The sequence below is a fragment of the Cyprinus carpio genome, chromosome A7 (genome assembly GCF_018340385.1).
Source record: "Cyprinus carpio isolate SPL01 chromosome A7, ASM1834038v1, whole genome shotgun sequence".
Lineage (NCBI taxonomy): Eukaryota > Metazoa > Chordata > Actinopteri > Cypriniformes > Cyprinidae > Cyprinus > Cyprinus carpio.
In genome coordinates this window covers 41,797,333-41,816,024 of record NC_056578.1, presented here as the reverse complement: position 1 = coordinate 41,816,024, position 18,692 = coordinate 41,797,333, and the positions used below count along the sequence as shown (strand labels likewise).

The following is an 18,692-nucleotide window of genomic DNA, read 5'->3' as shown; positions in this document are numbered from 1 at the left end:
CTGTGTTTAATACGTCAATTTAAAAAAAAAAATGCATCTGGGTCATTTCATTCAAGATGAAATAATTTAGATGAAAGAAAAAAAACAACAAACCCTAAAATAACAATTTTTAAGCTTTTTAAAATAAAATTGAAGATGAAGAACTAAAATTAATACATTTATTAACAATAAAGGTAAACAGAAATACTGCAATAAATCAATCATCAAATCAATAAAGCTGAAATGAAAACCCCCCCGAAAAAAAATATATCTAAAGATTAGACAACAAAAACAAAAAAAACCCTAAAAAAACTAAAATTAGAAAAAAATCATTTACCTTTAAATTTAAATACTTAAGAACTAAAATTACTAAAACTGAAATAACAAAAACTAAACAGAAATATTTAAAAATCTAAAATAAAATTGACTAATACAATAATACCCCCCCCAAAAAAATAAATAAATAAATAAATAAAATAAAAAAACAATTCAAATGAAAATGCAAAAATAAAAGCTCATTTAAAATATTTAAAAATATTATAATAAATAATGCAAAAATAACAGCAAGTGCATTTGGACAATCTTGCCCTGAGAAGAAAATACGCAAGCAGCTGTCTGTCAGTCAGACAAGCCTCTGAACAGTGCTACCAACACTACAGAAACACTCACACTGGTGCATTTTTAGTGTGCAAAAGTACTTTTCACATCCCTGTAACATACGCATGACAATCACATCCTGCAGACTCATATCACATTCCCATCAGAACCAGGCAGTTACTGTGTGTACCATCCTCCCTCTCTCTCTCTCTCTCTCTCTCTCTCTCTCTCTCTCTCTCTCTCTCTCTCTCTCTCTCTCTCTCTTCAAGCTAGGTGGCACTGTTGCTCTTCAGCGCCGTCTGGAAACTAGCTCAGCTCTGCAAAATCCTCTTTGTCTCTGTGTTTCTCACACACAGACACACTCACACGTCTGTGTCATAAATTGCTGGTCCACCTCTCTCCTTTATCATTCCTTGTCCTAACCTGCAAGGATAAAAGCATGTCACTCTACTCAGGGGTTCACAACACACAAATATATGCACACAAAAAGCATGCATTCAATGCATGAAAATGCAAATACTAACACAGAGAGATAAACATGAATATATCACACCCACACACACAAAAACAAACACCACATACATATTAAAACATGGTAACATGGACAGAAATGCATGCATAAATACAAATGTTGCATGCACACGCACACATGAACGCACATATACAACCCACAAACACTTAAACACACCAAAAACATGCATACACACAAAGATCGAAACGCTCAGCAAACAAACATGACGTGTATTCGAAACAAACACACACGCATTTGTTGAAAGTCTCTATTCACATGTAAATCACTGCGCTTGTGGATTCTTCTGAAAGCGTGTGTGTGTGTCCGTGTTGAACGTGACCATAGTAACACATTCACTCCAGTATATCATTGAGCTGGAGCAGCTGATAACACAGTGACATCACGGTTATTAAAGTCTTAATACTGATCATTATAACTGTAGTAAAGCTTCCCAGATCTGTTTAGCACATCGCTGCAAAAACGCTGGAGGAGTCCTTGAAGGAAATGAACAAATTGGTGCTCGCTCTTGTCTCCAGTGAAATGAAAGAGAGACGTATGATACGAAGACATACGGAGAGTCAGAAAGATGTACAAAAGGTAGATACATACAGACAGACGGAGGACAGACACACAGACAGCTGTACTACAGGAATATAGATAGATAGATAGATAGATAGATAGATAGATAGATAGATAGATAGATAGATAGATAGATAGATAGATAGATAGATAGATAGATAGATAGATCTTCTTAGATCACTAATTCAAAACCACTGGCAGACTACTTTCCAATAAAATGCAAAGCTCTGCTTGTTAAAGCGTTAAAATGTTTTCGAATTAAGCTGTATTAAATGAACGCATTAGGGCACAGCTGCTAATAGGGACCTACATAAAATATTTTAGCCATTAAACATAAATTATTGTGCCAAAACACCTGACTATAAAAATGTAAATTATTCATGAGACAATAGAGTCTGACAGCCAACCAAACCCTTTAAATCATAAAAACAAGAGAGAGAGAGAGAACGGCTTGGTTTCATAACCCTAGGAATCCCTGTAACTGAATGCAGGATGCATGAGTGATTTGGAGCTCCCTACATAGGCAACAGTACGACTCAAACCAAAAATATCAATAACACTAGTGACTCAACCCAAAAAGAGCATTTGTGTTAGCATTTCACTCAAAAACTGGGCCGATAGATGTTCAACGACGGTCCAAACGTTGACTTGTTGTGTCATGGCCTTAAAGGTCCCTCAAAGGGTAATGAAGAAGTCAAAACTAAGTTTTCTTTTCCAATCCATCCCTCCATCCGCGCTCATCTTCTCAATAAGCTCATTTGAAAATGACACTGAGGTAATGTGGAAGGGGGGTTAATGTAGCGATAGAGGGTTCGTCTGAAGGTGTGCCGCTGGTTAATCCCTTTCCTGCTGCTGGTGAAAATGATCCTGCACTTACCCATAATTACCTTCTCCTTTCATGCACCCTATCGCAGAGGAGGGGCAATAAACTCTCTCTCTCTCTCACGCACACACACACACACACACACACAGTGTTGTGTGTGTGTGTGTGTGTGTGTGTGTGTCAGTGAGAGACTCTTTCATTCTCGGCCGAGGAGAGTCATCTAGAACAATAATGGACACTGAAATACATTCACAATGGAAGATAAGTCTGTCAACTCACCAATAAAGCACTTCCTGATGAAATGCTGCATATTAACCGCTGGGATTTCTGGCTGGTTCCTCATCAGATTAAAGGGTTACTCCATCCCAAAATGAACATTTTGTCATTAATCACTTACCCTCATGTCGTTCCAAACCCGTAAAAGCTTCGTTCGTCTTTGGAACACAATTTAAGTTATTTTGGAAGAAAACCAGGAGGCTTGTGACTGTCCCATAGACTGCCAAGTAAATAACAGTGACAAGGTCCAGGAAAGTATGAAAAGCATCGTTAGAATACTCCATCTGCCATCAGTGATTCAACCGTAACGTTATGAAGCGACGAACAAAGTTTTTACGGGTTTGGAACGACATGGGGGTAAATGATTAATGACAAAATGTTCATTTTGGGGTGGAGTATCCCTTTAAGTATTTGAGGCGTTGAAAATCATGGCCTGGTGCAGTAGTCGGCAGTGTTCATTCTGACAGCAAATTTGGATTTAGTCTTAGTCATAGTCTTTTGACTAAAATTCCATTTAGTTTAAGTTATATTTTAGTCATCTGAACTGGTTTAGTTTTAGTCAACTTAATTTACAGTAGATTCAGTCGGCTAAAATCTAATGGGTTTAGTTACAGTGTAATGCATTTGTAAAGCATTTCTCTAAAATTTCCAAACTCATAGGTTTGTTGTTGAGGTTTTATCACAACAATTTACCACATTCTTCATTCTTTCATATGGAATGCCAAACCTGACAAAATTAGAAATAAATACATATGAATAAATATACAAAGAAAAGTAAAGATAAATAAATAAATATTTATACTTTTATTTCCTTATTTATGGATTTTCCCCACAATTTTTCTTCATTAATGTATTTATATTTATTTACATTTTTATTTATTTACACATTTACTTCTATATTTATTTATTTATATTTTTGTCAGGTTTGGCATTCCATACCTTTTAAGCAGACATATTTATTTATATAAATACATTTAGATTAACCCTAATTAGGGTTACTAACGTGATTCAGTCAAGAGCAGTGAGTGATTTTCTCTCTTTCTTTTGTTGCTAAGATTAACATTACTGACACATACAACAGTAACTAAATTAGGCTGCTGTCACTTTAAATCAAAATACACAGGTGCATTATACTGATACACATCCCATATTCTCCCAACTGTTTACAATTGCTTAAAGCATAACCGAGTATGTTTATGTGAATACTCGTCAAAACGGACAATTCGGCCTCATTTTGCGATGCAAAAAAGCTGAATTCAGCATCTGTGCACTGTGTGAGAGGTGCTTTTCTGTGTGTGCTCAGAAAACCGGACCAAATTGAGTTCTCTTTTGCATCATCATGCTTTTAAAATCTATCCACACATCTGCTCTTCTCTTACTCCCAGATATTGACATAGTTTTTGTCATTCAAAACTAGTTTTATTTCGTTATCATCTTCTTTTCCCATGGTTGCGATGCCCCTGAGCGAGAGAGGGAATGCACTTGCATTGCTAGCTCTGATGACGACGAGGATAAGGATGTTGCGCTGGTCAAGGTTGAGGAGCTTATCAAAACATATTCAGATTCACGAGCGGGATGTTTCTCTCTTGGGGAAAAGTAGAGGTGTATGTTACCTCGCTTTGCGAAATGCAAATTTTGAACTTGGTGACTATTCACATTCCCTACCATTTAGAGGTCAGAATGAGAGCCAAACGACTTTCAAATAAGTGCTTGACATTAGCCGAGGCACATTCGGAGGAAATAAGCAATGCATGCTCGTTTGCAAACTCGTGAAATGCCAAGAGAGATCACACCCCAAAACACAACAACAAACCCCAACAAAACGGAGGGGGAAACAATGCACACCCAGGGAATAGTAGTTCATGTGCAAGAAGCCAGATTCCCTGCAATAAAACATCCCACAGCATTGAAAATCAGAGAAATCACAGGACGAGGTATTGGATGCGGTTAACAAGGAAACAGGGGTTGCACAGTTGAAAATAGGTCAGACAGCACTTTCAGTTTGAGACAGGAGCTGATGCATGTGTGATAATTGAGGAGACATTCGCACCAAAGAAAGAAGAGCTCCAGCTGAGGCTTCACTCAGGAGGTTGTGAATGTACCAGTGCTACGGTCGACACCAGCTCATTCCAGCCAGAGTCCAGGCCAAGACCTGAGCAGGTTGAGCCGGAGTCAAGACGGAGACTTGAAGAGGGTCGAGTCCAAGTCAAGACTAAGACCAGAAGCAGGTCTGAAAGATTCAACACACTGTGCTTCCCTTACACTTAAAAATAGAGGTTCCAAAAGAACTTGTCTTACTGTGAAGAAAAATCATTAAAAACTTAAACGTTTTCCAAGATAAAAAATTGTTTGTGCATTGTAAATGTTCCATGGATGTTAAAGGAACAGAGTCTAATCTCGGGTACTACAACACTTCAGTGTGCTTTAAAGAAGCCTCCTGAGTCAGGCATGAGCTATAGAGATGGGTCTAATCAAAAGATGCGTCTCAGCAGGGTGGAAAGTTGAAAACTGATCCAGTGAAAATCATCTTAAAAGAGAGACTGAGCTCTATGCCGTGCATGCAGCACATGAAGCACCCCTCTGTCCGCTACACGAGGAGAAAGCTGAACTCAAGCGTATGGAGCAAGAAGGCACCCTTGATGAAGTCATGGTGGTGTGCAGCCATGCTGTCGGTAATCACGTCCCGTGGAGATGCCCCCATCCGTGTCGAATAAGGCAGTGAAGAGGGTGAAATTCATTCTTCCCACTGCAGAGGATGTAATTGTTAAACTCTCTGCTGGTGGTTTATTTAGCTGCTTAGATACAGCAAGTGGGTTTTACCAGATTCCTCACAATGAAGTCACAGGCTGACCACTTTAATCACTACAAGAGTCCCGTTCTGAGATTCATCACCAGAAACTGTTCAAAGAAAACAACAGAGCAGGCATGTGATCAGCTAAGCAGAAAAAATATTAAAAAGAGGACCTGCCCCGTCCATTCAATATGTCTGAATAATAAAATAATATTAATAACAACAACAACAACAACAATAATGATAGCAATTTAAATGTTATAAATATTTGTACATGTATTAGTAGTAATAGTAGTAGTAGTAGTATCAGTATCTAACTATTACAGTATCAATAATTATTATTATTATTGCTGTTGTTATTATCATTAAAACACTTTTATTTTACATTATAATAGTAATATACTTATTGAAGTTAAATCTATATCATTTAAAAGAAAATACAATAAAAAATTCAAATACATTACTATTGTACCATAAAATAAACAAGCATTCATTTTTAGAATTTTATTATTAAATGTGTATTATTATTATTATTATTATTATTATTATTATTATTATTATTATTATTATTATTATTATTATTATTATCATTATTATAGCACTTTATATATTATTATATTAAATATTTGTTTATTTTACAGTACAGTAGTAATGTATTTATTATTTAATTTAGATTTATATGATCAAAATACAAAAATACAAAAATACAAATAATAATAATAATAATAATAATAATAATAATAATAATAATAATAATAATAATAATAATAATAATAATTTTACAGAACTATAGTAAAATTACAACACTAACACTTACGAATGTTTTAATATTTTTGCTTACAAAAGTAAAAACCATATATTAGAGCTTTTATTTTGGCAAGACTTTAGACCTTCTCTTTTGTTGACAACGGATTTATAAATTATTCTGATTACATGTTTGGGAAGATGGTTGGCATGTTATAAGCAACCCTAGCAACTAACAACACTTGCAAGGATAGAGTTTATATGAAGAAGCTATGCATGCATGAAATAAATGCATTCAAAAATGCAGCATTTTTTTTTCTTCTCAAATTTACATGACTCACGTGACCCAGCATGCTTAAAATATTTTTTTTTTCCAAAATATATGGAAAAAACCCATCCCTACAGAGACTCCATATGTGTTAAAGGTGGCAGAACCATACATGGATAAAGTCTGTGTCTTTGCTGAAAGAGAAAAAGACCTCCTGAATAATGAAGACCACTCGGGTCGGAGGCTCCAGGTGAAGCTCATGCAGTTGAGTTGCAATGCAGAGCATGATCCTGGGAAGAGCCGGCGCTCTCATGGGGCCCGGATCACACAGCCACGCTGAGATAACTACATACAGTACAGTACGCCGCTTCTGTCGTCAATAACTCCACAGAAAATGAAGCTCACCGGGGTGAACACTCAATTAGACGGCCACAATACACAGCAAGGGCAGCGCCGCTGATCTCAAGAGAATTACCCTGCGGACCACCGGAGAAATCAGTGATATAAAAACTAGTGCCACTCTCTCTTCTCTCTCCAGCACCCAGGCCACGGAAAACTAACATGCTCTTTGGCCATTGTATGTGAGTCAAGAATTCAGCCGCATGCAGTAAAAAACAAAAAAACAAAAAAATACAATGATTTTTCAAAATTGTGAATGAAGAGTCCTGGAGTGCATTTTATTACAGTCTTTCAACTTAAAGAATTTGCATTTAATTCAATGTGTGGCATGCAGCTTCTTTGCAATTATTTTTTAAATTTAAAGTGAAAATAGCCTCAAATTAAATCCTGTACCAATTGTTTTCCAGTGTGCAAATATGACTGCAATTTTTGAGAAAAGGAGAAGCAAATTCAGTCATTTTGGGGTGCAAAGTCAGCAAAAAAGTACTCTTTTACCTTGTGTTGTTGACATATTCATATGAATTTGTGTTTGATGTAATTCATAATCCATGTTACTAAGTGATTTCATTAGACATTCAGATTATAACTTCAGAAACGTTTGTGTATTCTTGGTTCAGAATTCACAGTTTTTGCAAAAGTTGCACTATTGCAATAGCAGTTTTTAATACTTTTTTTTAACTCAATGTTTAATTATTTTTTAACTCTCATTGTTATTTTTATTTCTTATGCATCTGTTGTGATTATTTTATGATTATTTTAAAACCTCTTTATATGCAAAGCACTTTGAATTAACATTGTTTATGAAATGTGCAATATAAATAAACTTGCCTTGTCTATTTATAATAAATGATTTAACAATGCACTTGTTTTGCACGCTTGTAATCTTTAACCAAAACTATTGACATCCCCTTCTTGCAAACTTGCCTTCAAATCTGCCTACATTTAGTTTGCAACACCAACTTTTTACAATCCAATCTATTCCTGATGGACAGAATCAGGTCCTGTTTAGTCCTGGCTTTACTGGTAGATAATCTTATTCATTCATATGCATCAGCAGCTGCCTACCGTCTCATAAATGCATTCATTTGATGAAAAAAGTGTCATGTTGAGTCATGTTGCTCACACAGACACGGGACACGGGAGAGTTGCATGATTTTTCGGCCCCGTTAACCCTTGTTCTGCATGACGCATTTGCACTCTGTATAGTTCATCCTGTGAATAAAAACGAGCAGCTCTCACCCTCAGAGTGTTGATCTGTGTGCCGTTATTGAAGAAAGCCCAGAGTACGTCTTCATTCTGCAGCCAGGCCTCTGCCAGGTCTCCCACTTTAGCCAGCGCGTCAAATGTGCGGTTGGCCTGATGACAGAGACACTGCATTAAACGCATGTGGAAGACTGTTCAGTGCACTTAGTAGGCAGCTCATCTCACTGGAATATCTGATTCTGACTGGCCGAGCGCTGTATTAAATGGTCGAATGTTTTTATACACCGGTAAACGCAGCTACTGTATAACACTGGATAATTCAACATTAGAGGAGTTTTTCACCATACAGTCAGATCAATCAACAAAGCCTTTGTAAGAATTTCTCAAGAATTTGTAGAATTTTACATTTCTTAAACGTACTTTTAATATACTTAACTCATACAGTAGACATTTTTGTGAAATATCAGTTCTGAAATTTTTACAAATGTTCTTAAATGAAATTCTTGAGAAACTAAGTTCTCAAATATTTTCTCAAATATATTTATATATAAAAAATGGAAGTTAAGATAATGTCTTTCTTATTATCTTGAATCCACCCCAAGCTTGTCCCTGTACATCTGCTAAAACAAACAAAAAAAAACGTAAATGAAGAAAATAAATAAATAAATGAAATATCTGAGAACTAAAGAATTGCTTAAGAATGGCATTTAGGAACTTTTGTATGAACTTCTTAAATGTATCTTACAAAATTAAAAAAAAATTAAAAAAGAAGAAAAAAAATCTATAAAATATATATATATATATATATATATATATATATATATATATATATATATATATATATATTCATAAATAAATACATACATACACAAAATAATAAATAAATAAATAAATAGATAAATAAATAAATTAAATGTTATCAAGAAAATATTTGAGAATTCAAGAATTTCTCAATTATTGCATTTAGGAATATTTGTACAAACTTAGAAGTTAAGAAATCAGAAGTTTGTACCAATGAAATTCAGAAATTCAGAATTCTGTTCTGTTGTCAAGTATTTTGTTGTTGTTTAGTCTTTATTTGGGGCTGGATTCATAAAAATAAGACATTTTGTGAATTTTCTAAGGTCGTCCTGGTACAAAGAAAAAATAAAATGTATGAGAACTTAAGAATTTCTCAAGAACATTTGTACAAACTTCCCAGAAGGTAAGAAATTTCATAAGGAGTTTGTAGAAATGTTCCTAAATGCAATTCTTGAGAAAAGTTCTCATATGTTTTCTTACGAACATTTATTTATTTATTTATTTATTTAAAGGACATGTACAGAGATGACAGGGTTGGATTCAGTGAAATAAGAAAGAAGTCATCTTAGAAACTTTCTAATCTCTTTTCTTATTTCCGTGGGTCCAGCCGCAGCTCATCCCTGTGCGTCTGCTAAAACTCGTCCTGTGTTTCAGGTCTACAGAATCCATTCTTTCAAAATCAGCATCTTTCTGAAAGCATGTCAGCTCTGCAACACGAAACCTTCACATGTGTTTAAAGTTTCATGCGACAATCAGCGGCTGTTTGAGATTCAGTTCTCCGTGGATTTCTCATTGAGCTCGTTATGTGCACATTCATCGTTACACCGATCTGCATCTCACTCTTCTTATTCAGATGCGCTGCATTAGTGTGTGTGTGTGTGTGTGTGTGTGTGTGTGTGTGTGTGTGTGTGTGTGTGTGTGTGTGTGTGTGTGTGTGTGTGTGTGTGTGTGTGTGTGTGTGTGTGCACCTCTGTGATGATGCTGCGTGTGACGTTGGTGTCGGGCGTGTAGAGGATCTTTCCCTGCAGGAAGGGCCGGAAGGTCCTCCAGAGCAGACGCAGACCGGAGGTGCTCTCCAGCGTGTCCGTCAGGTTTCTACAGAAGTCACCTGCAGAGACAGACGAGCGCATGTGCATGAAGAAAACAACACAGACTCAGACTCCAGAGTGACTGACGAGTGAGAAACCCTCACGTTCACCATATTTGATGTCCTCTATGTGTGTTGATCAGGGTTTATAATAATTATAACTATATAAAATTATGATAATAATGACTTAAATAACTATATAACTTTGTAATCTAAAAATAATTATATAAACTATATTCACATTTAAAATCTGTTCATCATGTAAAGTGATTGTGTCTCTTTAGGAGATTAGGAGTAAACAGATTTGTATTCATATTACATAACCAATTTTTTTTTTTTTTTTTTTTTTTTTTTTTTTTTGCGATCAAATTTTTATTTATTTTTATACCTACAACAAACAACAACACAAAAACAACAACAACAGACCTCATCTATATAATCCAGTACTTAGAAAAGTACACTGGATTATATACACTGGATTTTATATATATATATCTATATATATATATATATATATATATATATATATATTATATATATAATATATATAATATAATCAATAATACTATAAGTTTAATTTTGTATAGTGTGTGTGTGTGTGTGTGTGTGTGTGTGTGTTGTATTTAATTTTATTAATTCATTATTTTTTCTAGATTGTTTCTATTATATAATATTAGGATATTAAAATATTGTAAATATAAAAATCCAATAACACTTTACAATAAGTTCTCATTTGTTACTAGGTTGAATAAACTAACATGAACTAACAATGAGTTAATACATTTTATATCTTATAAAAACCCAAAATATTTTAAAAAAAATCAACAATAATATACATTCACACACAATTCATTCATTCAAAAAAAAACAAACCTTTGGATCTAAAAAAAAAAAAAAAAAAAAAAAAAAATATTAGTAAATGTTTAGGTTCATAAATGCTGTAGAAATACAGTTTATTCTTAGTTTATGTTAACACATGTATTTAATTAGTGTTTAACAAATGAAACCTTATTGTGAAGTGTTGCCAAATAAATAAAATACATTATTATTTAAACTTTAAAACTTTTTTAAATAATAATAATAAAAAAAGTAAAAGTAAACATTACAAATATAAACATAGACGATAATGCTACCTCAATAATACTAAAAGATCAGACTTAACCCTCGGTCTTCATGTATAGAAGTGGCACATGAAGGCGCTCCTGCGGAGTCTGACACGCTTCCATGCTCTTCCCAGCAGAACAGAAATAATCACACTGTGCCAAACACACAGCAGGCCTGAGCTCTGACCTCAATCCACGGGACATCTCAGTCTGAAACACTCCTGCTTTTCTAAACGCTGAAATCTGCAGTGATGTAATGATCAGGGGAGGCATTTATAAACCCAGCTGGAGTACAATGTTCCCACTAAGTGTGCGAAAATAAAATCATTTCACACTTATTCCTACTGTAGTCAGGAGTAATATATATATATATATAACTAAAAGTACTATCACTACTGCAACAACTACATTTTCCAATAATCTCTTATATCACCTCTGGGCTTCTTGACTAATTTAGGAGCATTATTTGCAATTACACACGACACTGGTTCTTAATTGTGTATAAAAGCATAAAGGTTTTTTTATTATTATTATTATTCTTGTGAGAAACTTCAGGGTAAAGTTGAAGTGTCTCTAAGTGACTTTATAAATAGCACCCCAGGTCAGTGTGAATAAAGCATCCATTTGCTGCTTTTGTATTTTATTTATTGAATTCTAGACTCTTTTTCTTCTTAAATGCATTTCTTTTGTCACTTCACTGCCCTGCTGAACTCGCTCACAGAAAAGCCTTGATCTCAGCGGGCCCAAACCTCCTGAAATAAATGCAGAATAAATGAAATGCATCCCAGGAAGACAAATCACTGCCTTCACTGCCTTCCCTCTGCTGCACAGCTACTTCACGACACTCCCCACAGCATCGTGAGACTCGATCCCAACGAGTGACTGCAATCAGATCAGCGCTCATTAGACTGAACATCAGCACAAACAAAAGAACAAAATCACCCAACAAACACCTCAACAATATCCAACACTCAGGCTTATTTTAGTTGCCTATTATTTATATTCTGTAGTATTTATTAATATTCTAAATTAGCATTTTCACTTTTTTTTTTAGTTTATGTTTTAATAATTCTGTTTGTGCTTTTAGTTTATTTAGTTAAATATAAATATTTGCAGCTTTATTTCAATTACTAAAATAGATGTGTTAGAACTGTAACTACAAAAAAAAATAATAATCATAAGGCTTAGCAAGAGCTGCATTTTATATAGATATACAACATATTAAATAATTAAAATATGTGTTGTGTGTTTCAGAGTGAAACATTATTATTAGTATTATTATTATTATTATTATTATTATTATTATTATAATAATAATAATAATAATAATAATAATAATAATAATAATAATAATAATAATATTAATAATTGATTATTATTATTATTGTTATTATTATTATTAATTATATTATTATTATTATTATATTTTTGTAAGTACTTGATTTTTTATATTTTTGTATTTAAATGTATTTCTACAATATTACAATTTTACTGTTTATATTACTATTATTATTATTATTATTATTATTATTATTGTTGTTGTTATTAATATTATTATTATTATTATTATTATTATTATTATTATTATTATTAATGTTAATATTATTTTAACACATTATTATTATTTTACAGCCTTATTGACAGATAATTCTAAAATTGTGCCACCCAACAAACAAGCACCACATATATATGTATATATATATATATATATATATATATATATATATCTATATATATATATATATATATATAACATTTTAGATTGTAAAAAAAAAAAAAAAAAAAAAACACACACACAATTAGACTTTCTCAAACTGTGAAGCCCTATTTTGCAGTTTTATTTCCGTTAATGAAAACAATTTTTTTTAACAGTTTTAGTTAACAATGACAAAACTGCAAATACTGAAAAGAGCATTACTAATTAATAGCTCGAAATGTGCATTATTATAAATTAGAAAAATGCAAAAGTTGGCATCCCTAATCTGATCAGTAGAGGAAAACAAGGGCCACATATCTTTATACCACACGAGTCATTTGAAATTTACATAAATCACTGGTGTCAGATGACAAATGTGACACAGTCCCAATGCACATCTGCAGATATAGTTTGTGTCAGAACGAAAAACACAATCACTGCTCAACAGAAAGAAGTACATTTGAGAATTAAACAGACGCAATGGCTCTGATTTCTGACTTACGACTTCCGTGGCACTCACTGCTACTGTTTTATTAGTTTAGGAGCATCAAATGACACGCTAGAGGAGCGTTCGGCTGATTTACTGAAAGATCAACAGCGCAGCCAAATCTCCCAGCACAGCTAAATTCCCCATTATGTACAGCAGACGCACAAACACGCGTTCTGTATTTCATAACGCATCTGTCTGCTCTCCCACCAGAGAGACGTCAACGTAGCCTCGTCGACTGACACATCCCGGTGTGAGCGTACAATCCCGGCACGGCCGATTCAGAGAGAAAGCTCGATCCCATCAGCATGCCAACAGGGCCAGGAAGCCACCAAAACAGACCCGTGCACAATGCAGCGCGGTTTGTGTGATTCACGGTGTCAGAACTACAGAAAGCGCTCGGGGAGGAACAGCCAATCCTATTTACTGCAGGTTGAAAGAGAAGGTAATTAACGGAAAGGCCCAACAGAGCCGCTAATTAACTCGGTCCTCCTGATATTCAGCGTTCTGTTCAAACACACGAGACGCTCTAAACAAACAAACAACATCAACCGCCTTCTGCTGCGTGAACTAGTCACTCGTCAGTTAACTAGTTCTCCAGTTAAACCCAAATGATCCACTGGGAATGTTAAACAGCTCACTGAATTGGAGTAAAGACTTAAATTATTACAATTTAAATGAATAATTAAATATTCTTTAAAATAATACACTTAATTTCAGGGTAGATGAATTGATTCAAAAACATTTTTTGGTATGCTGATTGAAAGTCTCTTTAGCAATCACTAAATTAAGTGGTCTAAATGTATTTATATCGTTTGTGGAAGGCATAGGCTAATAAAAAATGTTTGTCCAATCATATTCCTCGGCCCGAGGGCTACGATAGGGTGTCCTACCTGCCTGTCAGTGTATGTATTTGCATCATCAAGCATTATTACTGTAATATTGTGCGCTTTGTCCTCTAATGTTTTCTCACCGGTAAATGAGACATGAGGTAATCTGACAGAGCTGCATTCAACTCTTCACTAATGCTGGTTAGCTTCTGCTCTGCCTGTGCGCGGTCATGTGTTTCTGAGGAGGCGTGGCTTTGGAGAGTGAAGATCTTATGCCTTCAAAGCTAGCTTGCTATTGCTAGCCTCTCTGAAATCTTCTACTTTAGCTTTAAGTGTACACTAAAAAATTTAGACTGTATTTTTGTTTAATTTTAAATTAAATGATATAAGCTGATATAATTTTTGTGATTTTTTTTAACTCATTTAAGTAGGACTTAAGTACACACTTAAGTGCAGTTTTAAAAACGTGCAATGTCAAATTAAACGGTAACACTCTATTTAAGGTGTCCTTGTTACACATTGCATGTACTTACTATAATAATAACAATTAATTATGCATAATTACATGCATGTAACCCTAACCATATAGTAAGTGTAAAAGTAGTTAATTAATATTACTCAGTACTTAAATTGATAATTACATGGTAACAAGGACACCTCAAAAATAAAGTGTAAACAAACAACTAACTTTAAAGTACATTTTAAATTATTATGTTTTATTAATCTTTTGTCTTGCTTTTAAGAATTAGACTTATTTTGATGTAGGACTTAAGTACACAGTTCCATAATAACGTAATTACTATTAAGAGAACTGCTGAATGTACTGACAAGCATTTATGATACACTAAAATCTATGTTAATGCCATTTCTATTGAAACTTGTATGTACTTTATTTAATTACATTCTTACTTACACATCTGTAATGAAAAAGTAGCAATTTAGTATATTTAAAATATATTAACTTTATATGCAATATTGAATACCACACTACAGTTAAAATAATAATGATGTACTTTGCATGTGCTTTAGTATGTTAGTCACCACATCAAAATAAATTTATTTTAAAACACAACAAAAGATCTAAAATGTGCTTTGATTTTAATTTGGCGTTATTACAAAGATTACTTTTAAACGTGTACTTAAGTGTGTTATGAAAGCATCTCTCTCTGAATGTGCACTTAAGTGACCTATTATTTTATTTATTATATGCAAGTACAGTTTGTTAAACATATAAACTTATGATCTGAAGTACACTACGTATCACTAAGTCGACATTCAGGACAATAAGAAAACTTCTTTTTTCAAAAGGGATTAACTAATAATATCATAACCCACTTGAATATTATAAAGTCCACTATTCAATTTTAGTCGGACTGAGGAATCAGCTCTTACTGGTGTTGGTGCTGGTCGTGGTGGAGTTGTTGACTGTTGCAGCGCGTGTGTTTTGTTGGTCTGATTCTGTCGACGCACTTCTCACAGCAGCTCTGCTCGTCAAGTTAAAGTCTGTTCCACACATCAGTTGAGAGAGGCTCCCGAACGGATCCGACCTGAAGTCCAACGTTTCTACTGCACTCAGCAGCACTGAAGACCTGAAGTTAGACATCTGCGTGGAGTAAAAAAAAAAAAGGGAAAACCTCCATGAACATGTTCAGAATCTTGTGCATTTATTTGATCAAAAAATACAGTAAAAAAATGCAAACATGTGAAATATTATTATAGGTTAAAATAGCTGTTTTCTATGTGAATATACTTTAAATTGTAATTTATTTCTGTGATGCGCAGCTGAATTTTCAGCATCATTACTCCAGTCTTCAGTGTCACATGATCTTCAGAAATCATCCTAATATGCTGATATGATGCTCAAGAAACATTTCTGATTATTATCAATGTTGAAAACAGTTGTGCTGCCCAATATTTATATGGAAACGGTGATACATTTTATTTTTCAGGATTCCCAGATGTATATAAAGTTCAAAAGAACAGCAGTTATTTGAAATATAAATCTTCTGAAACTTTATAAACAGTGTTGGGGGTAACGCATTTTATGTAACACAAGTTATGTAATCAGATACTTTTTTTTTCAAGTAACTAGTAAAGTAACCCATTACTTTGTAAATTACATCCTTAACTCATTTCACTTTATATGTGAAAGCTCATTTACATTTGCCGAAAATATACATTTTTTAATATAAAAAAAACAAACAAGCCCATCCCAGATGAGAAAACGCAACTCAGAAGTAATGTTTTGCATTACTTTCCATAGAAAGTAACAGTAAAGTAGTTAGTTACTTTTTTAGGGAAAAACAATTATTTGATCAAAAAAAAAAGAAAAAAAAAAAATATTATTACGATTTAAAACAGCTGTTTCATATACTGTAAAGCTGAATTTTCAGCATCATTACTCCAGTCTTCAGTGTCAAAGTACTTTTTAGCGTGTAACGTAATATAATGCAAAATATCTTTCCCCAACATTGATTATAAATATGTTTACTGTCACCTTTGATCAATTTAATGCATTCTTGCTGAATAAAAGTAGCCTATTAATTTCTTCAAAATCTCCAAACTTTTGAACAGTAGTGTATTTACTTCATTTTATTATGTAGATTTTGCATTAATTCATCCATGACCCATTGCTTTTGTGTTTTTTTTTTTTTTTTTTTTTTTTCAGACAAGAAGATGAAATAAAGCATCTTATGAAAACACAGCACTTCTGCAAACATTTGTCCATCCCATAACTGAATATCAGCGTGTAATGTAGTTAATTAATGTGTGTGTGTGATATAAGTGCATCTGTGCTTTGCATCTGTTGGCCCGGCGGCTAAAGCTGCTAATGCCAAACCTCGGAAAGGTGAAATGGTTTTTGGTGCGTGATCAGGACAGCACCTTCATAATTGGAACGCAACGCGCAAACTGTGTCTCACTTAACAAGCATAACAGACATAAAGCCTGTTCGTTCAGAACGGAGGTGACAGCTGTTGTGTACACACCAAATGAGACGCTATATTACTCTCCAGCAGGTTTTATTCAGATGGCCACTTGCATGCAAACAGTGTAATGGACTGCAGAGAAGCGCAGCGAATCGAGCACAACAGCGATGGACCACTTTTTAAGTGCACTTGGTTCCTGAAGTGTTTTCCCATTCATTTTCTCCAAATTCAGATCTTAACCTTGAACCAAACCAACCAGCTCTCAGATGAACTGTACAACAGTACTCTATATAACTCTTAGCTTAAAAGCTATTTATTTCAAGTTTTATACTGCAACAAAGTTTACTGCACATAAAAACTAGTTTGAGTGTTCGGGAGTTTCATTATATCTTTCTCAAACGGACAGTTGCATTGATTTAGACCAAGAAGAATTTGAACATCGCACAACAGACAACAAATGTTGCAAGACTACTTCAGTTCTTTTGTGAGGAAATGAACATTCATCCCACGAAGCACTTAAAATGACATAACTGAATCCAAAACAAGGGCACAACATGAAACCCTTGACATTGATTATAAAATGCATTTCATTTTGGTCCTCATATTTGAATGTCTGTGTTCACAATGTTTCAGAGCTCTGTGCAAACTAAACAGTTTGGTGTAGAAACAGTTTTCAGAAATGGCAAATAAATTTCAGTTCAGTTACCAAGAAATGGCCAGTAACACATTGACTAAAATATGAAATTTGGAAGAAAGACTGAAATATATTTTCTTCTAAAACGTGCTACAGTTTTATAGCTTTGAAAAATCATTTGTTACAGTGTATGTTAGTAGAGCTCAACTGTTACTCAAAGCACTAATTTGCATCAGTCTGAATGAATCCAGTCTGATTTCAGATGCTAAAAGTTGTTTGCTTAACACTGCAATCTGATTCATATGATGTATTTATTTAGCATGTGCAGCATTACTCATATTCATACTCATATGTATAATTTATATTATATATATATAAATATTAATATTTTATATACTATATAAACTAAAAATATTTTTCTTAAATATATACATGCATATGTGTGTATTTATATTTACACAATAAATATTCACAGCACACACACATATATATTATGTAAACACAAACGTTTATTTTGGGTGCGATTAATCACAATTAATCGTTAAAAATGATGTTGAGGATTTTATTTTCTATTAATTATTTAAAATTATTTATTTATTATTTTTATTTATTATTCTCTTGTGAATACTGTTTTCAAACTTTGGAATATGTCTAAATTTTGTATTAAATAAAAAAATAAATATAAATAAAATAAAAAAAATATATATAACACAATATTTTAATAATAAAACAGTAGGTAGAGTGGAAATAGAATATGATTACAGTATTTACATTTATATATCTAGGTGTATTTGTGCACACTACCGCATCCTATTCCTGCAAAACGCTTTGTGAAAGACTGAAAACACAGAGAGACGGAGAACTCACCCCGGAACGCTTTGTGAAAGACTGAAAACACAGAGAGACGGAGAACTCACCCCGGTCATGAGCGGAGCGATGTGAGCGCTGGTTTGGCCC

At 33.7% G+C, this 18,692-nt stretch overlaps 1 protein-coding gene across 1 annotated transcript in view; it reads right to left on the bottom strand.

The window, feature by feature from the left end:
• Positions 1-18,692, bottom strand: part of LOC109070726 (phospholipid-transporting ATPase ABCA1-like) — a 137,895-nt gene that overhangs the window by 75,534 nt on the left and 43,669 nt on the right. Inside the window, exons 8-11 of the mRNA XM_042761401.1 lie at positions 18,653-18,692; positions 15,567-15,777; positions 9,940-10,079; positions 8,207-8,323 (exon numbers count right to left, since the gene is read on the bottom strand). The exon at positions 18,653-18,692 is cut by the window's right edge and continues 47 nt beyond it. Coding sequence (XP_042617335.1) covers positions 8,207-8,323; positions 9,940-10,079; positions 15,567-15,777; positions 18,653-18,692 — 508 coding nt within the window. The remainder of the gene's footprint in view (positions 1-8,206; positions 8,324-9,939; positions 10,080-15,566; positions 15,778-18,652) is intronic.